At 36.1% G+C, this 27292-nt stretch overlaps 1 protein-coding gene across 1 annotated transcript; it reads right to left on the reverse strand.

Moving 5' to 3' along the window:
- Nucleotides 1-2025: 2025 nt before the first annotated feature.
- LOC133332321 (Ig-like and fibronectin type-III domain-containing protein 1) lies at nt 2026-26106 on the reverse strand (the record flags this gene model as incomplete). Its single annotated transcript, XM_061540721.1, has 9 exons — nt 26086-26106; nt 25668-25836; nt 20032-20180; nt 19311-19317; nt 14538-14707; nt 14257-14506; nt 13537-14215; nt 2924-3252; nt 2026-2264 (listed from the first exon to the last, which is right to left on the reverse strand). Coding segments are annotated over exons 1-9 (2013 nt in total), but the record flags the coding sequence as incomplete, so codon positions are not given.
- Between the last annotated feature and the right edge of the window lie 1186 nt (nt 26107-27292).

The raw sequence follows: 27292 nt of genomic DNA on the forward strand, positions 1-27292 counted from the left end.
AAAAACAAATCGTTTGCATGCAGATAAAAATTTTAAAATACATTTTGTGGGGAATGTTGCAAACTGAGTAGGTTGATTGCCTCTATCTAAGAAATTGGTATATTTGTTTAAATTTTGTAAATTGAAGTTGATTTTAAGACGACACAGTTTAAGACTGATATTCCGATCCAATTGTTCGTCATATCAAGGTGTTTATACCCTCATTAGACTGAAGGCTATAGGATTTCCAAACTCGAAATACGACATTAACGTAACTATTCTAAAAAGTGGTCCTAAATATTATATTGCAAACAATTTGATATATTATATTTTATATTTTTTTTTCGCTTTAATAATTTTCCATGAGGATCTAGGTATGGTCAAGAACAACGGCCATAATTTTCGGTGATGATTAGATAATAATTTTGGGATGAATTGGAACAAAACCTTAATTTTTGGTGTTTTTTTGAGTCGATCTATAGACCACAATTGAAAGCCGATCACAACACAACCCACGCTGAAGGGAATCTGTACTGAATATTAGTAATATTTGTTGACCTCTAGTCGGTCAAGAGGGTGCAAATACCTCGAAATATTGCCCAAGCTCAGAATCAGAATATAAATAGGTTTTCGTAGAAGCAGAATATAAATAGGTTCACGGGCTATATATAAAATAGTTAACTGATTTGTTCCTCATATGGGGAATATTCTGTACTCGAAATTGTCAGTTTATACCCTACAAAGTGCGGAAATCTAAGACGATGTAGCCAAACGTTGTAATTATTCTACCTACGGAGGATATCGAGATAAAAAACAGTAAGAAAAACTCAAAAGTCGGACGGAGCCGATTTTATGAAATCGATCAAAATTATGTATGTGAGCTATACGTAAATCTGGACCTAATTGAGCAACCATGGTATACACGATTTGGTATGCTGCAGCAAAGTGCGTTGTCCACAATTTTATCTCCCTAGAAGAAACCTTTATGATTTAAATTCAGTACGCTGCGCGAATTTTGTCTCAATCGGACACACATTGGAAGTTTGGTGCACCCTTTACCTATAATCGGACTTTCCTCTGTCGATTTTCTTTTGGATGAAATACAAAACGAAAAGTAAGGGCTAACATTATATAATGGTGGTTATTAACCTATATTGGTAATCCTCAAATCACCGAAAATGTGGTTTCCTTCCCAACATTAGTAATTTTTGGTCGGAAGATTTGCTTCACAATGAAACCTAAACCGTCCTATTCAACGCTAAACCGTCAAATAGATTGGATGCTATAACCAATAGATTTATTGAGGAAATACTTCGCAGGGAATTTTGGGCCAGTCGATTTGACATCAAGATCTAGTAATATCACACCTCAAGGCTTTTTCATGTATGTATTCATGGATATATGTAACGTGTAAGACCGCTGAGATTCAAACTTGAAGCATTCACTAAATAAGATAATATTTGAATTAAAAAACAGAACGTCGACTACATACGCGGAAATATTCAACGTTATTATGAATCCATTGAATGTGAAGTAAAATGGATTTTTAGTTAGGTTTCGATATCATCACGAATTTCGGGGCATTATTTTCCATTGTTTACAATATCAACCACGATCTCAAACATACATTTCGAAATACAACTCACACAAATTCCCTCCACTTAACTCTGTAACCATCATATTAACTCCAATCCATTTTCCATTTAACCCACAATTTAACATATTTAGCCTTTTATGATTCACTGTTGGTTGAGCTTCTTTGTTTTATCTTTCCCTGGGACCTTTTGCAACTTATTCCACTCATTTTGTGTTTGCTTTTGTTTTTCGACTTTTCGACATAACAGCAACAAAAACAACAACAACAATCTACTTTGATACAATAAATTCAATTTTGTTGTTTGGCTTGGCTCTTATTTACCTTGCTTATTTTATTCTTTGTTTCATGCATTTTGTGTGTGTGGTGTATTAAGTATGGCTGCCTGTGAATGTGTGAAGGGAGTGTTTTTGTGGTAATTTTTGTAAGAAAAATTTACTCATAACTCTTACCTGTACTTGTTCTAAACCTCGAGTGTATGTTGGATTCTCAAATGCCACTCCAGTGGCTGCCTTACCATTTGCTCGATGTCGTCTGTAGAAAATAATGGCGGCGGCTGCTAACAGTACCGCCAAAATGCTGGCAACGATGCCGCTTATAGTGCCCACAGCATTCGAGTATGATGTTGTCGCGGAGGTAACATGATGCTCGCCAAGTGTGAATTTTATCGGTTCCGTTAAAACACTGGCACCTGGAAAGGAGGCAAAAGCAAAGAAAACAAGAAAATTAACGAACGTGTGTGGCAGTGATATAATGTGGCGGGACCACAAAACGAAACATGGTAACAAAATATGGGCTACCAGAGTGTAGGTATAATAAATATGTATTAGTACGTGTGTGTGACAGGAAGTTGTGTCATGACAGTTTGACAGACTTTGAAAAGGTATATTTTCCGAGACAGTTTGTATGGAACTTTTGGAGAATATTAAATTGTAAAGGCTGATGGTGATGGGTTAATAACATATGTTGCCTAAAAGTAGGCAACATTTATTGAAATTTTTCTTGGCTAATGAATGAACAAATATTGGTTCTTCTATTTTCGATTAAAATATATGTTTGCTTTCCAAACAAATCTAGAACTTCATGTTGAAATTTAATTTAAAATTAATTGATCTATCTACCAAAATATTTTAATATTTCATTAAATTTCCGAAACCCCCACATTCATTTTTCTAAATCCTAGTGGCAAGTGCCAGCCACTTAAGATGCTCACGTTTACGGCCATGGTTACCCAAAATCATTTCATTATTTCTCGTACATAAATTTTCCACACCTTCATAAAAACAAACTCACATACATACACGTAATGTACATGTGCACTTGACTTGTGCATCCTTCATTTGAACTTACCATAGGTATTGCCAGCTTTCACAACCAACTCGTATAAGACATCCTTTTTGAGACCATCTATATTCACACTGGTTTCCTTGACGTCAATGCGTCTCACCTCACTGCCACTTAGCGGTGGTGCCGTGATATTACCACCACTACCTCCCATTGGCATGCTTGTTGCATTATTATTCAGTATTGTTGGCTCGAGAACAGCAGCGGCACCGCTAACACCAGCACCACCATTTATTGTCTCGCTAGATGTCACATCGTTACCAATTATGGCCGCTTCATGGTAGAAAATGCGATAGCCATCAACAGCATTGGGATTTTTGGTTGGTGGATCCCATCTGTGGGAATAGACAATGACGGAGAAAACGAAAATAGCGAATGAATGGAAAGAGAGTAACATAACAAGGTACTAAAACTTGCATTTGTTATACATACTCTATATACTTATATGTGGAAAATATTCATATAGATAATTCATATGTAGATAATTAAGACTTAGGTATATAAAGGCCTCAATTTTTAAATTCCATATGAAAACAAATCAACATTTAGTAAAGTTTACGAAACAGTCTTCAAAAATCCATCATCCATATCATCGAAGTTTTGCATTGATTTCGATCTTTAAGCTCGACTCCCAAAAGATAAAACTGACTGAAAAAAACTATCATCGCCCATACAGTCAAAACTCAAATAAATAAAAATCAGTGAGAGGAACAGTATTGTCGGACGGGTTCGACCATATGATACCCTACACAACTACCGCGGAACTCTACGGATTAATATTTCGAGCCTGGGAATTACTTGGCTATATATAACCGATTAGAGGTCAACAGCTCCTCTTTATTACCCTGGCATCTTTTTAGAACCTTGTTTTCCCAGAGTGAACATTTATCGTGCATATTACATAGAAAGATCTTGGTTGATTTGACCCGCTTAATATTGACCGATCATTAGCAAAACAGCGCTCTTGATAGTTGGCCAGATTTTCTTGTAAACACACACAAAAAAAACTTTTCCTTCATTTTCATCCTCTAAATATCATACGATCTCTAAATATCATACGATCTTTACCTAAATATCATACGATCCATGCCCGCAAAAAAAAATCATAGCCATCAGCACGACTTTTCCTCAATATAGTATTGTAAATATTTACGTATAACTCCAAACTTCCGAGTACATACAAAAATGATTGGTATCAATTTAAAAGTCAAACAATTCTCTTGGATATATTGTCAACTCCTCCAGGATATATCCTTCAAAATAAACCTACATTAGCAAAAATAATAGGGTTCTTCTTGGCCAGAATCAGTCGTGACGATTGGTCCATAATTATCGCACGTATTGTGTTTACAAATTATAATGGACAAAGGGACATACATGTCTAGATCGACTCAGCTAGTCGAGATATTACGATCGGTATACTAGGACCTAGGACTAGGTCTAGGACCAATATTTGGCGGCGTTACAAACTCTTGGGGTCACAAAAAACTATAATACTGTGATACGCTTAAACAACTGCGACACGCGTCGCATAATGGCAAGAATTTTCTGATCGCAAGAATTTTCTGATCGAAATTTTATCAATTTGGAGTTCCTCGTATAACAATTTCCAATATAGGTTCATACTTTTCAATATAGGTTCCGCTCCGCTGTGGCTGTAAGTTTTCGCATAAATATATAGCGTAACTAGTATAGTGTACCACACTACAAAACAATGGCACCCAGGTTCGAATCCCAGAGAAAAAAAAAAAACAAATTTTGAGAGAAATTGTAACCCATATTCGAATTGCAGATTTTTGAAGACGAAACAAAAGTTCTGCTGATGGAGGGACACTGCAAACAGTATTATTGAGTTTTTCCAATTATTCCTATATCTTGAAGAATATAAGGATCGTAAGGTTGGATCGAACTTAACGAATCCACTATTCATAACAGAGATACAAATTATATAAACCTGACTATTTTCCATTCTCTATGATTGTTGCGGGTTCATAGATTGGAAATGGTTTCCTCGAAGATTTTTTATATGTCCATGTTTAGATATATTGGAAATGTCTTAGAAGAGTTTTCTGATGGAAGTGTCTATATTTTATCCTTTTGAAGTTCCTCGTATAACAATTTTCAATATAGGTCCATATTTGAAGAAAATACCATTTAAAGGTTAAGATCCGCTATGGCTGTAAGTTTTTGCAGACATATATAGTGCTATTCCAAATTTAATGGGTGGCTTGGTGCAATGATTAGTGTTCTAGACTACAAACCAATGGGACCTAGGTTCAAATCCCTGAAAAAGAACAATTATTATACTAACTAATCGACCCTGCGGATCTTCGAAGACGAAACAACGTTCGTGGAAGAAGCACTTTGGAAACTGTTTCGCTTGAGCAATGTAGTGTGACCACAAAAGGTCTTTCTTAATGACTGTATCACCCAATAGCAACATCAGTTGGACAATCGATTATTTAAATGGTTTAGAAATAAGGAAAGAAGATTTCAAAGAAAACGTTTCCACAAGTCCACATATAATACCGATACAAAACGATGGTGGAGAATTGTCTAATACCGGAAGTATTTAACCCATTAGGAAATTCTACAACCAACGAACGGCATACAGGTAGCAATGTATGCGGATGATTGTTCGATCATGACGTCGAAGGAATTTGAAGATATCCGCTCGCCAAATCCGCAGCCACACTGTTCACCACGTTGTCGTTTGGAGTGAAGCTTCTGCCAAACATCATGGTCAATGGTGCACAAATTTCGACAACAAACCACTCAAAAAATTTGGGGGTATCGAAAAAGAAAGCCTTTTAGAATCCTTTATACCAAATTACAACCCCATCGGTTGGAAAATGTAGCCAAAGCCTTTAAAATGCCCAAAATGGGATGGTATCGTTCTATGGGAGCTATACCAAAACGTAAAGTAACATTGAAAATTTTTGGTAGAAACATTTGACATCCCATAGCAATTCGATTGTAAAATATGCCCAAACATCCCCATAAAATACCTAATAATGAGAATCCAAAATATAACATTACAGCTAATTTGGATCAAGTACATGCCCAAGCTCCCCAAAATACCGATCTTTGGGGTGAAGCTTTATAAGGGATCTTCCATAAAATTTGGACCAATATTGAAATATACGATAGGACATACAGACGGACACCCATAAATCGACATATAATGTTATTCTGTTCAAAAATATATGTACAGTATTACGATTACATAGCAGCAGAAGAACGACAGTTTCATAGGGTATCGAGCGTGGTTATAGTCTAGCAGCCAGAAATATCCCTTCTATGCAAAAACCATAAAATGTCTATCATCCGCTAATGAAGCCTTGCTTTCAGGCTTTTACTTGCTTGCCAAAATCCCCACCGTGGCGCAGCCGTGGTTAGACGCTAACAATATTTTGAAAAGGATTTTTCCCTTCAGTTTTCACAATGTGTTCATGCATGCATGAGTGCTTGTGGTTTCTGCTGTCATGATGCTGATGTCGACAATGATGATAACGATGATTTTGGCCGTTTCTTTATCTTTTACGCTAGTTTCCACCACTTTGAACATGTTTCTTCACACAACTCGTTCGTGTAGTTAAAATGTTTTCTCAAGGGAAATTGTTGGTATGATGGATATTTTGGTTTTTTGGATATTTTTTGGTGTTTTGGATATTTTTTAATTTCGTCGGTTGAATTTTAGCTAATTTTCTTTAACTTTAGTGCCAGGAATTTGGCATTTTAAGTTATCGGTGGATAAAATGTCTCCTTGGAGAACATTTTGAATATTTGAAATAGCTGCAATATATGTTATATCACATAGGACCCATATTTTCATTATTCAAGGTGATTTTTTACCATGTTTTGGTGTAGCCACCATATAGGGACCCTTAGGTATTTTGGCAGAGTTTAGGTATTTGAAATACACATATTATGTTGGAGGTTATAAACAGTTCGACCCGGCCGACTTTGGCGTCGTTTTACTCACATTTCTTATTCGTTTTTAATTCTCGTGGTGGAAGTTCCTGCCATATCACTCACACTTTCTTCACATATGAAATTTTGTTCGTCCAAATTTCAGAAAAATTCAAAAATTCAATGAAATCCGAAACAAGACAACACTGAGTCTATTTATTGCTCTACTGCAGCTGTCATTGTTTTTTCCTGCACCATTGTTCCGTCATTCTGGCAAAAGACCACTAAAGTGTGTAAGTGTTAATAGCTCGAATTGGAGCAAAGAATAACCGAGTGCTATCTTGGCAATTTCAAAGCCATCTAGCTAGTCAAAAGAAGGTCAAAGAAAGAATGAAAGGTAGACATACGTAGAAAATAAATGAAACGAAAAGAACATTTTCCTAACTTTTCCAAGGAAACAAGCAAAAACCAGTAAGGAAAGTAGTAAAGTCGGACGGGGCCGACTATACGATACCCTTCACCACTATGGGTATATTAAACAGGACTATTAACATGAAATTGGATGAAATAAAATATGTGTTATTTATCTAAATGTGAATCTACCTAGATCTATCCATAAAGTATGTAAATCGACTTCAAACAAATATAAATATGTCATCCGTTGGGCTATGTCTGTACTTCTAGAAAACGCAACTACCTTATTCTATGCTCAATTTTGTACGATGTACAAAATTTGATGTCAATCTGACTAACATGAGGAGTTTGATGTCCAATTTACTTGAAATCGGGCGGAAATATATATTTGGAAACTCTAACCAAATATTAAGCGATTTCAAACAAACTTGTCACAGGTTAGGTTATACTAATTTCAGAACGTTTTGTTCCTATAGGTTCTTTGGTGCGTCAATTACTTAAAATCAATCTATAATAAAAGGGAGCTATATCTAAATCTGGACCGATTTTCACAAAACAAGGCAGACATCACTCTAGGCTCAAGTCAGTACGTTATGCGAAATTTCGTACAAATCAAAGGACATATATACACTTTGGTGCACCATTTACATGAAATCGGACGAAACAATCGAAAGATATATAGGGACTTTGGAGCACCATTTACAAGAAATCGGACAAAACTATATATGAGAGCTATATCTAAATCTGGACCGATTCTCACGAAACTTGGCAGACATCATTCTACACCTAAATAATTAGGCTGTACCAAATTTCGTGCAAATCGAAAGATATATAGGGACTTTGGGCACCATTTACATAAAATCGGACGAAACTATATATGGGAGATATATCTACATCAGGACCGATTTTCATGAAACTTGGCAGACATCATTCTAGGCTAAATTAAGTACGTTATGCCAAATTTCGTGCAAATCGAAAGATATATAGAGACTTTGGTGCACCATTTACATGAAATCGAACAAAACTATATATGGGAGCTATATCTAAATTTCTACCGATTTTGTCGAAAGTTGGCAGACATCATTCTAGGCTCAATTCAGTACGTTATGCCAAATTTCGTGCAAGTCGAAAGATATATAGGGACTTTGGGGCACCATTTACATGAAATCGGACGAAACTATATATGGGAGCTATATCTAAATCTGGACCGATTTTCACGAAACTTGGCAGACATCATTCTAGACCTAAATGATTAGGTTGTACCAAATTTCGTCCAAATCGAAGGATATATAGGGACCGTTTACATTAAATCGGTTAAATATATATATGGGAGCTATATCTAAATCTGAACCGATTTTTCCCAATTTCAATAGGGTTCGTCCTTGGGCCGAATAAGTGACCTATGCCAAATTTCATCCAATTCGGATCATAAATACGACCTGTACTTTGTTTACAATTTAACATGGACAGACAGACAGACAGACAGACGGACGGACGGACATGCATAGATCGACTTAGAAAGTGATTCTATGCATATTCTCAAAAGGAACCATGGGTCTATCTCGATTATTTTTGCCTGTTACAAACATATGCACAAAGACATAATATCCTGTACCACAGTGTGGTGAAGGGTATAAAAATGGCAAAGTTATCTTGACTCTCTGGAATCTAAAGCGGATATACATATGTTGCATGCATATTAAGTAATGTTAGTCTAAATACGTACGGCTTATTTCAGCGAATTGTTGCTTGTTGTTATTTAAATATAGAAAATTTCATTAGAAGAAATCTTGGAAATAAATGCCTATGGCATTTATTCAACCTAAATACATATTCAACCTAAAGCTTTAAAACTTTGAACATTTCTCAAAACAAGTGCCTATTATTTAATTTTCCGTGTTTTGATCTATGTTTCTTAGATCCCGGCCCACATAGGTATATTTTCCAATAAACGCATATATAATTAGACATTCAGGTTTCATAGTGGTTAAAATCCGTGCTGTTTATACCCTTCACCACACTGTGGTACAGGGTATTATGTCTTTGTGCATATGTTTGTAACAGGCAAAAGGAAACGAGATAGACTCATGGTTCCTTTTGAGAATATGCATAGAATCACTTTTTAAGTCGATTTATGCATGTCCGTCCGTCAGTCCGTCTGTCTGTCTGTCTGTCCATGTATTTTGTGAGCAAAGTACAGGTCGCATTTATGATCCGATATGGATGAAAATTGGCACAGTTCATTTGTTTGGCCCAAGGACGAACCCTATTGAAATTGGGAAAAATCGGTTCAGATTTAGATATAGCTCCCATATATATTTTCGCCCGATTTAATGGAAACGGTCCCTATATATCTTTCGATTTGCACGAAATTTAGTACAGGCTAATCAATTAGGCCTAGAATGATATCTGCCAAGTTTCGTGAAAATCGGTCCAGATTTAGATATAGCTCCCATATATAGTTTCGTCCGATTTCATGTAAATGGTGCCCCAAAGTCCCTATATATCTTTTGATTTGCACGAAATTCTGCATAACGTACTGAATTAAGCCTAGAGTGATGTCTGCCAAGTTTCGAGAAAATCGGCCCCGATTTAGATATAGCTCCCATATATAGTTTCGTCCGATTTTATGTAAATGGTGCCCAAAAGTCCCTATATATCTTTCGATTTGCACGAAATTTGGTACAGCCTAATCATTTGGGTCTAGAATGATGTCTGGCAAGTTTCGTGAAAATCGGTCCAGATTTCGATATAGCTCCCATATATAGTTTCGTCCGATTTCATGTAAATGGTGCCCCAAAGTCCCTATATATCTTTCGATTTGCCCGAAATTGTGCATAACGTACTGAATTGAGCCTAAAATGATATCTGCCAAGTTTCATGAAAATCGGTCCAGATTTAGATATAGCTCCCATATATAGTTTCGTCCGATTTAATGTAAATGGTGCCCCAAAGTCCCTATATATCTTTCCATTTGCACGGAATTTGGTACAGCCTAATCATTTGGGTCTAGAATGATGTCTGGCAAGTTTCGTGAAAATCGGTCCAGATTTAGATATAGCTCCCATATATAGTTTCGTCCGATTTCATGTAAATGGTGCACCAAAGTCCACATATATCTTTCGATTTGCACGAAATTTGGCGTACTGAATTTAGTATAGAATGATGTGTGCCAAGTTTTTGTGAAAATCGGTTGACATTTAGATAGAGCTTCCATATATTATAGATTGATTTTAAGAAATTGACGCACCAAGGGACCAATATATGGCTGATAGCAACAAAACTTACTGAAATTAGTGTAACCTAACCTGTGATTAGTTTCGTTGAAATCGGTTCATATTTGGATATAGCTTCCATATATATTTTCACCCGATTTTAAGTAAATTGGGCATCAAATTCCTCATGTTAGTCAGATTGGCATCAAATTTTGCACAACGTACAAAATTGAGCATAGAATTACGTAGTTGCGTTTTCTAGAAGTACAGACATAGCCCAACGGATGACCTATTGATATTTTTTTGAAGTCGATTTACATACTTTTGTCCCATTGTAACAAACGAATGACATGTTTATGGATAGATCTAAGTCGATTCACATTTAGATAAATATCACATATTTTATTTCATCCAATTTCATGTTATTAGCCCTGTTTAATATACTCATAGTGGTGAAGGGTATCATATAGTCGGCCCCGTCCGACTTTACTACTTTCCTTACTGGTTTTTTAATGAGGAATTTCAGCCAAAGTGGCTTTAGTTTGCTTTCGAGCTTGGAGCGCGAAAAACATCTACTCAAAAACGAAAGTCTTTTTTGTGAAATACCCCCATATAAAGGTTCAGTCCCGTTTTAATCTCAGTCTAATTTTCCGAATTGAGTGTGTGGAAGACATAGCATCTTTGGAGGACCATTGAAATGGAATAGGGCAAAATTAAATTTGTGAACTACATAGATATTTGAACCAATAAAAAAACTATGCACATACCATTCTGAAATCTATGAAAAATTAGTAAATTAATAAAAATTAGTAAAGTAAAAATTATGTTAGTATATGAACTGTTTAGTTTTAAAATGAATTTAAATATGCTTTAAAGTTTGTTACTTAGAATTCATAATTTATATTAAGATATATACTGTATAGCTATAAGATACGTTTTATAATGTGAAGTACACTTTTGTAGTTTTGGCATGTTGCGATATTTATTGGCCAGATGGCTTTTTCGTGGCAATAGAAAAAAATTGCATTGGATTATTTGGTGTACCATTTGTATGGTAAATCTGTACTGATTTGAAGCAAATTTTACAGTAAAGCGTAATGTCAAAGATGTTATCTGAATCAAACGAACGTTGGGTATTTAGTACACAATTTCATGAAATCGGATGAATATACGTATATAGGAGCTTCATCTAAATCTGAACTGAATTAAACGAAACTTAATAGGCTTTATTAGCTACGCTGTATAAAATTGCATCGCAATCGATATATTTTCGTCCGATTTTATGTAAATGCTGCCCCAAACTACCAAAACTCGCATTAATATACCATGCAAAATTTTGTCTAAATCGGACAATCCTTAGTAGTTTAGTGCAGCATTTACATAAAATCGGACGAAAATATACATTAGTGCTATATCTACATCTGATTCGACTTTATTTAAAATTCACACATTTTTTTTTTTTGGACCCAACTTAATACGTTATGAAAATTTCGTCTCTATCGGAACACCCATGAGAATTTGGAGGCCCATTTATATAAAATCGGAATTTATATGTGACAGGTATATGTATATCTGTTCCGATTTCAGTAGAACGTCGGACTTTTTTGGGCTCAATACGTTATAAAAATTCTCGTCTTAATCGAATAAACCTAAAATATATATGGGAGCTATATCTGTAGAATCTTGAGAGTTTCGTGCACCATTTACATAAAATCGGACGAAAATATATATGAGACCTATATCTAAATCTAAACCGATTCCACATACGGCAATCAATACTACTATACTTCCGTACGCTGTGCAAAATGTTGTCTCAATCGGGGAAATATTGTGACTTGGGTGAACTATTGAGGAATCGGTAAAACCTATATATGGATGCTATTTGAACCGATTTTCTCCAAGTAGATTAGAAGAACAAAACTGTGCCAATATTCATATTATTCGTATAAGAAATGCGACCTGTACTTTGTTTACAGTTTTACATGGACTGACGGACATGCATAAATCGACTCAGATAATGATTTTATGCAAATTCACAAAATAAATCATGGGTCTATCTCGTTTTTTTTTTACCTGCTACAAACAAATGCAGAAAGATATAATATCCTGTACCACAGTGTTGTAAAGGGTATCAAATCTTAGAAGTGCAAGCAATATCTGTGCAAAATTTGAGACCAATTATCTTAATTATTGCGATCTATCGTGATTTCAACAGATGGATATGGCTAACTCGACATAGAATTTTATTTTGATCAAAAATATATTCTGTATGGGGTCTTCGATGGTTATTACGAGGTGGTGTAGGGTACAAAAAAGGAACAAGGGCCACTAAAACATGAGTTTTTAATGCTTTAACATAATTTTCTGAAGACGAAAATCGTTGATAAAATAAGCCATCAACTGCTCGTAGTTCGAACCAATGTGTAAGCTCACATTGTCCTGTTACGCTTGCTATGTCTTCTCTTTTTTATTGTCTTTCGAATTTCTCTACAGACTTCAACCAACCAAATCAGAATCGACCACCTACTTTCCTTAAGGGGAATAGTCGTCAATTCTACCGAAGAAACAGATGACCTTTTTCTTCAAGTGTTTCTTCCAGGAATAACTCACGGTACAATGCTATCTGGTTTCGGGCTCATATGTATAGTGCTATGATTCATCACCTGTGAAGAACTTATAAATCGGACGAAAACATTAGGTTGGGAAAAAAGAAGTCAATTATTTTTATATGAACTACAGGACTTTATTTAACATGCTATCGACATTTTCGACGACCGGCCTACCTGTGCGAGGTGCAACTTTAACATCAAAAATTTCTGAACGGAACTAAAAACATCATTCACAATTTTACCCGCTTGTCTTGCATTTTCACCTTTGTAAAAGAAAACTGTAAAATGTACCGAATTATCTCGTTGTTCCCTTCCATTTTTCCCCAAACTAATATATTGAAGCTGTATTTATATGCAATTTAAATACTCCCAATAAACGTTCATACTCAATAGGTGTCGGTCGGAAAGTTGTGTCCTTTAAATAATCGTTAATATATAATATATTATATTTCATGTTTATATTACTCACTTTATAACCACCTCACTATCCGATATCACACTAACGGCAATATTTTCCGGCGGTCCTGGCAAACGATCCCGATTCGATTCAAAACATCCCACAATAGTTCTTGCATACTGCAGACTACAAATTTCCTTAGAACGCACTGGTTCGCCACGACACCAATTCAAACATTTACGCGGTACATTCGAATCAGCACAACAACTACGATGATCTGAACCATCAGCGGCACAACGCAGCATTTTATCAAATTCGACAATACATTCGGGTTTATCAGCTATAGCATCAATATCGACATAATAACTGCAGGCACTGCGACACGTCATCGAAACATTCAGTTGGGCACAACATTCCGTAACATTATGATTTAGGGCGGGGGTGGTGCGCAAACGTACCGATACCGGTATGGTCTTAGAACCATATGGATTTTCAGCATGACAGAAATAATCGCCAACATCACTAGCTTGCAATTTATGTATGCGCAACACCATGGTATATAAATTCGGATGTGATTCATTGATACGTTCCATAATGTGATCATTTCCACCCTCAATGACCCGTATGCGGCCATCATGATCACGCCAGAAAATAGTTTTTGGTTTGGGTTTCGAATCGACTAGACAGCGCAGTTCCACTTCATTGCCCACCGAGGCCACTGTTATGCCGGCGGCTTGGATTTTGGGAGGGTCTAAATATAAATTATATTTTTTTGATTTTTATAAAACTTACAGCATATATTAACTTTCCGTGTGGCCTGCATTGGCACACCATATCCGTTATCGGCATAACACGAAACATGTTCCATATCTGCGGTCACATTGTGTATAACCGTGACCATATGTCTTGAAGCATCTGGACGTACTAAATGTCCCCCAACATATAATGAAATAGTGGGAGCAGGATTTCCCAAGGCCAGATAAAGTATGGTCATGGAACCACCTTCGGGTATATTATCAGCAGGATGTACCGTATATATATACTATATTTCTATAGGATTATTTTATACTTACATCCACAAAGGCTGGTAAGGCTGGATCCGTCCAGGCCACAAGTGTTTCTGATGGCATTGATGTTGCCTTTTCTCCCACAGCTTCAACGTACAAAATATGCTGTGAACTTGGCTTCAAATTACCCATGCGCAGCCATGCAACTCTTGTCTCAATTTTATTGAATTTTTCAGCTTTGGTTGAAATTCTTGTGATACACTCTGGAATGTCAAGTGAAAGAAAATTAGGTCAAACAGGGTTCAAAATTAAAAACAAAATAATAGTGGGTAGATAATATGGAACAGAATATTTGTTTTTGACCCCATAGACTTCATAATCGTATTTTGAAGTTTATAACCAAATTTCTACAGAGTTAATGCATATAGTCCAAATGTCTCATGATAACGTTACTCCTGTGGTGTAACAATATTAATCCAAAATACTTTAATCACCGACCTTTAACAATTTTAATCGATAAGACAAACAACATCGTGAAAAATATCTAAATTTATACGACCAAATAACACGTTTCAAGTGTCATTTAAATATATAGAGCTTATTTCGAGGAAGTCTTGTGTAGTCGACCTGTCCGAGTTTGGCCCCTTCCATACTAGTTTTAATTTTATGTACATCCTGTCCTTTAAATTAATATATATTACAACTCATATTAAATTCCTGACATTTGGTATAGTCTGTTAATGGGAATATAATATTTACAATTATGACGTCAAATTTTGCAACTATGTGTGTATGTATGTTGTACCCATATTGCTTATGGGTGGAACCAAAGTCAGAATCTCCCAAATAAACCATTTATTATTAATTTATACGAAATAATTATATCCTATAAAGCTGCATGAAAATTAAATATGTTAATAACCCAGTGAACAATGCCAAATAAATTTGGCAGAACGTGTGAGCTGGCGAAAATTCCACAAAAGACCCTAATAGTCAAACTGAATATCTTTGAGAGAGTTTTTTTTTTAAATTTGGATCTAATAAAAATTGGTGTACTCGAACCGTTTAACGTAAAAGAGGGATATCGTGTTGCGGATCACGTAAAAGAGTGATATCGTGTTGCGGACCAGGGCGGTTTTATTACATGCTATTCGAAGTTGGGGCTACGAATAAGCACCATTTACTGGCATTATGATGCGAATGTACTCCCCAAACAGGCTGTCTTGTCTGATGATAAATACCTTGTATCATCCTTGGAACGAATTTTGTATAGCCTCCAACCAGTAGTTGACATTCTCTAATCGGTCGGGCCCTTATATACTCTTACAAAAGTTAATGTTTCACATTGAAGACACGTTAACATACAGGAAATTAAACGGGACAGGGAAAGGGTCGCCCCTTCACCATTTTGGGTACACCCAAGAGCTGCTCATATGTATAGAAAATAATGGAATCGGACGAAATTAAATATGTGATCTTCATATTAACCCATATCCAAAACATTCTGAAATCTGCATGTCAATCGGTCAGACTTGACTTCTTTGTATAAAATAGAACATATATATGAGATCTAAATCTAAACCGATTTTAACAAACTTTAAAACATACTAAACTAAATTCAATATCATCTACCAAATTTCTGCATATAGATCTAAGACGATTTTAAGAAACATTTTCACTCATTATTGTAGACTCAAATGAATTCGCTGTGCAAAATTTCGTAAAAATCGAACAAATATAGACGAATTCGGGCACCATTTACATCAAATCGGATATTGGAGCTATACCTAAATCTGTACCGATTTCAACGAAACTTCGCACACATAATTATGGACTTAATATGGTATAGTATTGCATTGCGAGTTCAGTGTACCATTTACATAAAACGGGATAAACATATATATGGGAGCTATATCTAAATCCGAACCGATTTCAACAAACATTATCACACATCATTGTAGAATCAATCTGATACGCTATGCACAATATCATGTAAATCGAAAAGGCATTGGTATCCCATTTATATAAAATCGGACAAACTTATATTGGAGCTATATCGAAATCTGAACCGATTTCAACAAAACTTCGAACTATTACATACTGTATGTATTACATGCTTTATGTAAAATTTTGCTAAATATGACCAACCGTGGGTGGTGCACCATTTACATAAAATCGGATACAAATATATATGGGAGTTTTAATAGGGTTCGTCCTTGGGTCAAACAAGTGACCTATGTCAAATTTTATTCGATTCGGATCATAAATGCGACCTGTACTTTGTTAAAAATTTAAAAATTTGACAGACAAACAGACGGACGGTCATGCATTAATTGATTCTGAATAGAAACATTATGCATATTCTCCAATGATAGTTGTTGGTAGGAAGATTTGACACACCCTGATATTATGAACTTGAACACACAAATTAGGGCCAATTCAGTTAGTAATGGTGGTATTCGGAAACTTGAACACACAAATTAGGGCCAATTCAGTTAGTAATGGTGGTATTCGGAAACTTGGGTCAATATTAATTATTTAAGTAGGGATATTTCCTACTAAATGAGATTTCAAAATACAAAATTACTGTAGATTAAGTTTAAAAAACGTGCCCAAAGTCATAAAAATACAGAATATTGGGGGATACCCCCAAACATGGATATCGATAGTTGTTGGTATAGAGATTTTCTACTCAATGAGAATGCAAAATATCAAAATAGAGCCAATTCGCTTGAAAATGGGGGCTACCCTAAAAAATGGAGCGACATATCTTCAATATTGCGAACTCTAACGTGATTCCAATATATGGTCAGACAGACGGACGGAAATTGCTCATGGGGTCTCAGGTGAATATTTCTAGTGGAATGATAAATTTAAAATACACTCCTCCGTGTGAAAAAGGATTTCTGAGTGTCGGATCTGAGTAATGCGGTGTAAAAGGAAGAAATTCTAAACAATATTTTTTCCTGTAACTTCCAAATAACGGTACCCTAGAATTTTATAAAGTTCTGAAACCCTTGTTTTGGAATTTATGATTTGTTTTATTAAATAGTGTAAACTCCAAAATCAGAACTCCGTTCCAGAGAATCGTAATATGATACATGCTCTTAAGCATAATCATTCCAATGGAAGATTCCGCGTGAGCCTAGAAAACAAAAAAATGCGCCAAGTTCTGTCAATGTATAGACTTTAGATCTCGGTGGACTAAGGTCTCGGTGGGCAATTGTAATCATATCTTCGTGAGATAACATAGTCCAGAAATTTCTCCCGAAACTAGCACTGCTTTTCTTGCTTGGTGAATGTAGAAGTTGTCCTGGTCATAACATCTCGCTATTAACATATCCATTGACCCAACCGAATTTTGGAAATAAATAGGTTCCATGACTTCGTCGCACTAAAACAACAAACGTTAATCATGCAGACTAAAACAACAAACGTTGAAAATCATGCAGATTTTTGCGTCTTAACATCAAGGATGTCATAATTTTGGGGTTAAATCAATATATTTAATGCAAAATACAATTTTCGTAGCACCCCAGGTTGAAATTGATTCACACCTGCTAAGATGATTTTTCGATGGAAACTGTGATACAAAACAAAACAAAATTTTTTTTCAGGGGTTCTAATGTACCAATTCCGTTTAGTTGGAGTCCCTGGACCACGAATATACCTTTGGTTTTTCTGGGTCACTTCGAATATTTGTTTTATAACGGTAAATGTAGAGAAAAACGTGGTTTCATAGATTATCACTTTGAAACGCGCATAACTTCTACTCTTCCTAACGGATTTATATTATTCTTTTTTTCATTCGACGAGTAGAATTTTTTCTTTCAAACAAGGTATATACTTGGTAAATCGGTTGAGGATTGGCTGAGTTACAGTGCTTGAAATGTGAAAAAATACACATAAAATGACAAAATTTATTTTTCTTCGGACTGTACGAAGAAATTATGATATCAAGCCGTATAAGTTTTATTATATTACGGGGAAGGCAATTAAATAAGCTTTCGAAAATGAGAAAAATCAAAAAAATCGGTTAAAAAATGGACGACTTATACTCATTTTAGTATAGATTCTATGCATATTCTCTAAAGGAAATATGGGTCTATCTCATTTTCTTTTGTCTGTTACAAACATAACGTGGCAACGAGGAAACGAGATAGATCCATAGTTCCTTTAGAGAATATGTATAGAATCAATACAAAAATGAGTATAAGTCGTCCATTTTTCAACCGATTTTTTTGATTTTTCTCATTTTCGAAAGCTTATTTAATTGCCTTCCCCGTAATATAATAAAACTTATACGGCTTGATATCATAATTTCTTCGTACAGTCCGAAGAAAAATAAATTTTGTCATTTTATGCGTATTTTTTCACATTTCAAGCACTGTAACTCAGCCAATCCTCAACCGATTTACCAAGTATATACCTTGTTTGAAAGAAAAAATTCTACTCTTCGAATGAAAAAAAGAATAATATAAATCCGTTAGAATGAGAAGAAGTTATACGCGTTTCAAAGTGAAAATCTATGAAACCACGTTTTTCTCTACATTTACCGTTATAAAACAAATTTTCGAAGTGACCCAGAAAAACCAAAGGTATATTCGTGGTCCAGGGACTCCAACTAAACGGAATTGGTACATTAGAACCCCTGAAAAAATTTCGTGTCGCACAGTGTAATCCTTCTGGATCGATGTTTTGACAAAATTCCTTCGTTTCTCATTGGGTGGGGAACATTTTCTTAGAAACATATGTTAATATTGATTGATTTTAACATTATAAAAGTTTTAGATTCCTGATATCTTTCATTTCCTGTGAAAAATTAAATTTTCACAAAACCTCTACACTGATATACAACCGAATAGTAAAATGGAAGACAATAAATTTATTGATAAACGTCCATCGAGTAAAGTCTTGAATGTAGTGAAGCTATTGATTGTTTGCTGGCATTGATGTAACGTTTGTTGTGCTTATTGCTGCTGTCATTATTGCTTCGAAGCAAATGAACTCTGTGTAATTAAGAACTTGACTTTTGCTTAACACTAATATATGGACATGCACAACACATCCCTAGAAACCAAAAGGACACAAGAGATCAACTGCAATGTCAAGTAAGAGAGACTAGCAAATGCAATAACATTGAATGGCATATTAAAATCCTAGATTTATTACAACAACTTAACCAAGCACCTTGGACAGTTTAAGAAGACGAACAGGATTGTTAGAACGACAACCGTAAAAAATATGAACAATCTTCCAAAACATGTTTGTTTAATAATCGATTACTATGGCAACAAGGCCACATTATTATGAAAGTCCTTTTTTCACAAAGGACATCATTCTGCCCAAATGACCTATTATGAAACCACACACAAGCACTTATAGAGATTTCTTATACAAAAAGACCACAAATATATATTGTCATGAATGTTGAAGATAATCTCGGTTACTTTTCATAATTAAATAATACCGGACAGAATCAGAATTTGTCCTTCATCTTTTTGTTCGTTGACACATTTGACATTTCTCTTGTGTCCTTATCACATTGAAATATATAAACGTTTTTATGTACATACCTGTAGGTAATTTTCTCATGAGGATGTGAGTATTCTGGTGGTTGCCATGTCAACTGCATCCATGTGGCACTGTGAGCAATTATTGCCAGTGAATGTGGCGGTGAGGGAGCAGCATAAATATGTTGTTGACCATCTGGAAAATGAGAATGAAAAACAAATTTTTTTGTTGTCAATATATAAGGAAACTGTAGTTCAAACGTGGATGTAGTATGAGTTGATAATATAATTGGAACAGAAGGGGGAGGATGTAAATCAAACAATAAAATGAGAGTATTATTCGGTAGGGGTGTAAGAGGATCTTATAATTCTTTAAAGATTCAGTTAAAAAAATCGAAAGCTTGTGTCATTTAAGGCGTGCCAAATCCAAAGAAAGATCCTCACGAAAGATACACTTCGAAGCGAAATAACTCTTGTTTGATGGCGCAAGCAAATCAATGGATCCCGAATACACTCCAAGTCCATATAAGAGCAGCGACATTAACAGAGCATTTGCCAGTATTAACTTTACACGTTGCGTTAAATATAAATTAGACGCAATAAATCTATCCAATCCAATCTTTCCCCTCTGAAACAGTTGCTGTACAACAATAATTTTGCACTAATCTAGGAATATATTCAAGAATGAGGGATTTTGATTACTAGAACCAAATCCCAAAGCTTTTGGTTTGAAAAAATTGACATTAAAATAATGCACAGAACGCAGTGCATAAAACCACTTAGATGAACGTTTTTGTTATCTTCCATCAAAGTAGAAGTATCCATTGCAAATCAGTATTAGGATCAGCGAATAAAAATTAAAGGTGTATCTAAATTTATCATATCCCAGTCTCCGACTTTTAACGTGCCTTCTAGATGATCAAACGATTTATAATTAAAATTCACACTATTCACTTCGGTGTTTTTTTTCCAAAGTAAACATGTTTTCACAAACTGAAAAAAAAACAGTGAGGAAAGCAGTAAATTCGGGCTGGGCCGACTATATGATACCCTTCACCACTTTGGGTATATTCTACATATGTATCCTAACAGACGTCGCCATTTTGAAGGAGCATTGACATGAAATTGAACGAACATAAATATGTGAAATTTATCTATATTTAAACCGACTAACATCAATCCCTACACATGTCATTCTGCAACCTATGCTAAATTTTGTAAATCGATTTAAAGCAAACTTGACACACGCTATTTGGTATGTTGCTCGGTTTAAAATTTAATCTCAATCAGACATCAATTGATTGCATGGTGTACAATTACCATGAACTGAATTCAAGAAAACTTACCAGAGATTAATCTATATCGGACGAACATATATATGGAAGCTACATCTAAATCTGAACAGATTTTCATGAAACTTTCCTAGACTATTCTAGAGTTAATTCAGTACGCTATGCCAAAATTCGTACAAATCGTTTATATAGAGCCTTTAGAACACCATTTACATAAAATCGGACGAAAATATATATGGGAGCTATATCTAAATCTGAACCGGTTTTCAGGAAACTTTGCACACATTATTCTAGACTTAATTCAGTCCGCTATGCCATGATTGGTGCAAATGCGACCTGTACTTTGTTTACGATTTAACATCAACAGACGGACGGACGGACATGCATAAATCGGATCAGGAAGTTATTCTATGCTCATTCTCAAAAGGAACCATGGGTCTATCTCGATTTCTTTAGCCTGTTACAAACATGTGCACAAAGCCATAATACCCTGAACCACAGTTTGGGGAAGGGTATAATGAGGGCAAATATGTGTACAGTACTAATTTGTGTATGCAGCCCAAATTATTTAAATCGCTTCGTACTCGAATTGTACGTACAATACTAATTTGTGTATACATTCCACATTATTTAAATCGCTTTGTACTCGAATTGTACGAATTCCGTCATCATTATCACTTTTTTTGATTCAGATATTTCCACCTTCATCATTTTCAAAAAAACAAATTGGGAATTGGCAACACCTACAAAAAGGTGGTTTGTGAACTTACCAAATATCTGTGGTTTGTATATTTACTAACACTTTGTTATAATTGCCAATTCAAATTCTTTGCTATAATGGTCAATTTTTATCTAAAAAGGGGCAATTTGTATGGAGGCTACTATTTCCTCTGCCCCCACCAAAAAAAATAAGTACCCTATGTTACCACAAATGTACTCAAAAATTGACTGTGAATATTTCATGAAAATCCGTTCAGTAGTTTAGGAGTCTATAGGTAACACTGATCAAACAAACAAACAGAAATTCATTTTTATATATATAGATATATAGATTTGTTCAGATAAGGAATACTGCGATACATGTTATGTTACAGCATGTTACGCCTGCGCATCTCTCAGTCTTACTGCGATGGTCTCCGTAACAAGATCAGCGTGTTTTTGAGCCGATGATATATTTAGTTGCTGCTTTCCGAGAAACCAAGCTAACTCAGAACTATAGCGTACAGCGTTGCGATACGTTGTGCGGCAGGATCGTACCAGAAACGGTGGTGGGAGACTTGCATTCTAGGTAAATAACTCTGTCCCGTACAAATCTATCACGCTAAGCTTTATTGACCCATACATTGAATGCATGTGTGAAACTGCCAAGGACGAGGCTGTACACCGAGATATTAGTGCATATGTAGAAGGTAATAATCGCCTGGTACTGGAGTATTTAAATGTCCATCATGAGTTATGGCATTCCGTCCTAGGTAGTGACCAGAGAGTTATAGCGCTTACGGAGCAAATTGCTCAACATTTTCACAGTGAATGAGGACGTCCCCTGAAGGATAATAGGATATTTCCACAGCTCGTCAGAAGGCACCAAAACTCATCAATGACGTAACCAGGCAATCCATAATTTCCCTCGGATAAGACTATCTCCCTATCGTAGTATCCGTCAATATACTACCAGCCTTCATAATATCTGAACGCATTACTTTCCTGAACCATGGGAAAGCTGATTAGAAGGTTTAAGATATTTTTCCGCTTCAGAGAGTTGTATATACCTTTTAGATCTTCGGAATTTCAAGAAAATCTGCACTACTGTAGCCACAAGCTATATACCTACTGCTCTAATAACCGAAGAAAGACCAAACATCTCAACAAAGTCGACGATATTGGTCAATGAACGTGACGTCTTTTGACTCCTGAAGATCCAAGGTTGAGAGAAATTACTGTCGAGGTCAAGAAGCTATTATGCGAGCACAAATGGAAAAAGTGGATAATCCACCTGAAGCAATGCAACATAGTGATCGGAACAAGTAAATTGTCGATAACGGTTAAGTCACTCTCATACTCGTTAATAAATGACAGTGTGATAGATCCAACGAGTTGTGCCTGTTATTTTAACTCGCGGTTTATAGATAGTAAAAGGGCGAAGGAATTCCCATTGTTTTGCTTCAGAAACTGGATGCATCTGGAGTTGTGAATCTAGCATAAGCCCTTTGTCATTAGCCACCCACATAGCTCTTGAGGCGGGGTATTCCCGCTATTGAAGCCTGACAAGGATGCCGTCATATGTACCTATTATTTATAACATATGTCAATGGATAAACGTCTACATTGCATAGATCTTGTGAATTTCTTCCCGCTGAGGAATATGGAAGTATCTGCCACCAAATCCACAGTCACACTGTTCACTACTTGGACGGCTGAATTAAGTGGTAGTGAGTGGTGGACGGAAAGCAGATTCCGACCACCAACTAGTCCAAGACATTTGGCCTAACGTTCGACAGCTTTTTCAAGACGTTCGTGCAAATCACTAATATTTGCGATAAACTGAGAAGCCGGAACAAGTCGCTGGCCGGCAGCACTTGGATTGCTAACAAGTAGACCTTGGATTGCTGACAATGAGTCCTTGTTTACCTCTTATTAAGCAATTGGCCATAATATATGACTCTAGAGTTGAATACCTAACATCACCCCTCAGAAGCCTGGAAAGTGGGAGTTTCGCTATTGAAGTCTGGAAGGATGCCACCAGATTGCCGTATTATTGATGATATATGCGACAGGATAAACATCTACATAGCTGATCTTATAAATTTCATCCAGCTGTGGAATGTGGAAGTATCAGCCGCCAAATCCACACGCACACTGTTCCCTACTTGGACGGCTGTAATAAAGCTTCCGCTGAACATACTAGTGAATGAAGAGCGGATTCCGACTACCGAATACTCCAAAACATTGGGTGTATAGTTTTTCAGCCTTTCCAAGTCGTCTGCGCAATCTACTACTATTTAAGATAAGCTGAGAAGTGGGAACAAGGTTCTTCAAGTAACTGACCGCATCACTTGGGTACTGACATGGAGACTTTATTGACCTCTTATAAAATAACTGTATGAACCTGGAGTTGAATACCTAACATCAGTCCTTGTCGTTAGCCGCCCACATAGTTTTCGCGCTATTGAGCCCCGGGTAAGGATGCCACCAGAGGGTCCTATTATTACTGACATATGTGTGAGGACAAACGTCTACATAGCACATCTTGCGGATTTCTTCCAGCTCAGGAATATGAATGTATCCGCAACCAAATCCACAGCCACACTGTTCACCACTTGGATGGCTGAAATAAAGCTCCCGCTGAACATAATGGTCGATGGAGAGCAGATTTCGACCGCGAAAGTCACTGCTATTTGCTATATGCTCAAAAGTAGAAAAATGTCCTCAAATCGCTGACCAATTTACAATTTTCTGCGAACAATTTTCAAAATGTTGAGTGTACAGTGATATTCAAAGGATCAAATCGGATTCTTTGAATATCGGACATAATCTAAGCTTGGTATAGGAATTAAGTTGTGCAAAGTATGGTTCAAATCGGACATTTCATTCCCCTGATATTTGATTTATAATTATTGAAAATGTTACCCTTTTTGGGAAGGTACCAGAAGGAGAGGACCGAAGGATCCCACTTTTGGACTTAATCTGGGTTTGATTAATACAATTTGTTGTGCACAGTTTGTTTCAAATCGGGCACTCCATTCGCCTGATATTGGATTGAAATATTGACCCTATTTGGGGAGGTACCAGAAGAAGTCCCATCTTCGGACTTGATGTAGGCTTCGCAAAGATAATAGGTTGTGCAAAGTTTGGTCCAAATCGGATAGTCCTTTCTCATTATATTATAAAATAAATTTTTATCACAACTTTGAACATTTTGTGGGGATCAAAATGGGCTGTGTGTAACCAAGCCTGAAAGAAAATATGCGACCTCAAATTGTCTGAAACGAATTTGGTCCCAAGAAACAAGGAGTCTGAACCAAATATTTCGATAAGGCACATGTTTGCCGTATCAAAATGGGCTGTGTGTATAATAAATATGCCACCCATCTTAGTATGGAGCATATGAATTCCAATGAATTCAATCCTAACCTAAAATATCGTAAATTTCACGTAACAATTCCACAGACTACATGTCAATATTTGCAATCACATCCAACCAATTTTGCATTGCACTTATCATTGACTTGTAATTAACAAATTTGTCATTTTGTCACAGCAGCAAAGATTCGCTGTATTGGACAAATTTGTAGTTGTTTTTTTATTTGTTATCATTTTTCTTGATGTTGTTGTTGCTGTTATTGTTATGTCAACTATTCATGTCCAGCAATTGTTATTAAAACTAAATTTACCTTTTTCATCACTGGCACTGCTGTTGTTCTTCGGTTCGGTGGTGTTGATTAACAGCATCGATGATGGCAACGATGTGCCATATTTACCGCGTGTCAATACCATGATGCGATATAAGGCATGCGGTTCCAAATTTATGAAATCAATGGATGTTACGTTTGTGACCAGCTCCTGCAAAAAAGACAAAAACAAATAAAACTTTAGAAAAAAACTTGAGGAGGGGGTGTTGCGATAGGTTGTTTAGCTTTTTTTAAACAAAACCCAAATTTGAACCAGAAAAGCCAACAATGACCAACGACCGACTACAACACAAATTCAACAAAATCTCTATATTTATTCGGTGTATTTAGCAGGTTTGAGTAATTGCAATGTAACAACGTTCTGTAATTTGTGGTATTTTTCGCTATGGAATTTTTTTACCCAGTTTTGACTGGCCACCATGATTGTTGGTTGGTTGCTGGGTTGTGGTGGCACGATGATGATTGTTCGATACGATCATGCTCTCTGGAAATTTTGTATTCGTTTGTTGGTTTTATTTAAATAAATACCATTTAAAATATGTTGGTGGTGGTCGGACTGGTGGTAACACTTTAAGCCCTTTTTAAGAGCATTACATGATGTTGGTAACAAACGTACACGCACTCTCACACACACCAACATCGTCAATATGTTATGAAGGTTTAATGTATAAGGGCATTAACTTTATGTAAAACTGTACAATGTTTATATTGTGTAAAGATTGAAGTTTTAATCGGATTAAGATTTTACAACAAAAATAAATGTGTTAAACAATATGTGAGAAAAATAATGGTCAGCACAAATGACATAAACCCTACACCGTGCGATAAAAACAATATTAATACTATTTTCCCCCACAATAGGTGTTGCATTGAATTAGACGGCATTTCTGTAATGGTAGGAGTTAAATGATATTGGTCTTGGCTTTCAACAAGGAAAAGCCACCCAACGTTCCACACAATGATAGAACCTCAGTCACATCTAACGACGAAACTGTTACTTATACGAAGAGATGCCCCAGTTATTTTAATCGACAGTTTGTCGAGCATACCGAGATCGACAGCTAAGTCGTCTAAAGCGATGGACCCCAATCAGTCAGTCATGACACACTGTTTAAGGACATCGAGAACCTTTCTCTCCGGCCAAGTTTGAATCCTTGGATCATCAATTATTTGTGAGTACGCCAGTCGAACATGGTGTTCCGGAAAGAGAAGTCCAAATCCCGTAAATTGAAGCCGGAATTGTTTAACCTCTACCTTTCCGGTATTCCACGCCCTCCCAACGGTATTGAGATCGTTGCGTATGCAGATGATTGTACAATCATAGCCTAGCCTTGATAGCCTATTTCGCCGATTCAAGAGCCTTCTTTGCTTGGGTGCTTCAGGGAAAATCATCATAATCATCATATGGGGGATAAGACTACCCAACCCAGGAGTACCAGACACCGATCTGCATTATCTAGAGAAAGGATCCAACGTTGCAAAAGGGAGCCTCTAGATCAAGTTGCCTATCGAGAAGGTCCAAATAGCATTTATTCTGATGCAGTTGCCGCAGCGCTGAATGAATACAAAATTAATGCCTTTCTCGGAGCTAACCTCCCACCCATCAC

This window comes from Musca vetustissima, unplaced genomic scaffold (genome assembly GCF_032173495.1).
Source record: "Musca vetustissima isolate MV318-11 ecotype Yass unplaced genomic scaffold, APGP_CSIRO_Mvet_v1 utg31075, whole genome shotgun sequence".
Taxonomy (NCBI): domain Eukaryota; kingdom Metazoa; phylum Arthropoda; class Insecta; order Diptera; family Muscidae; genus Musca; species Musca vetustissima.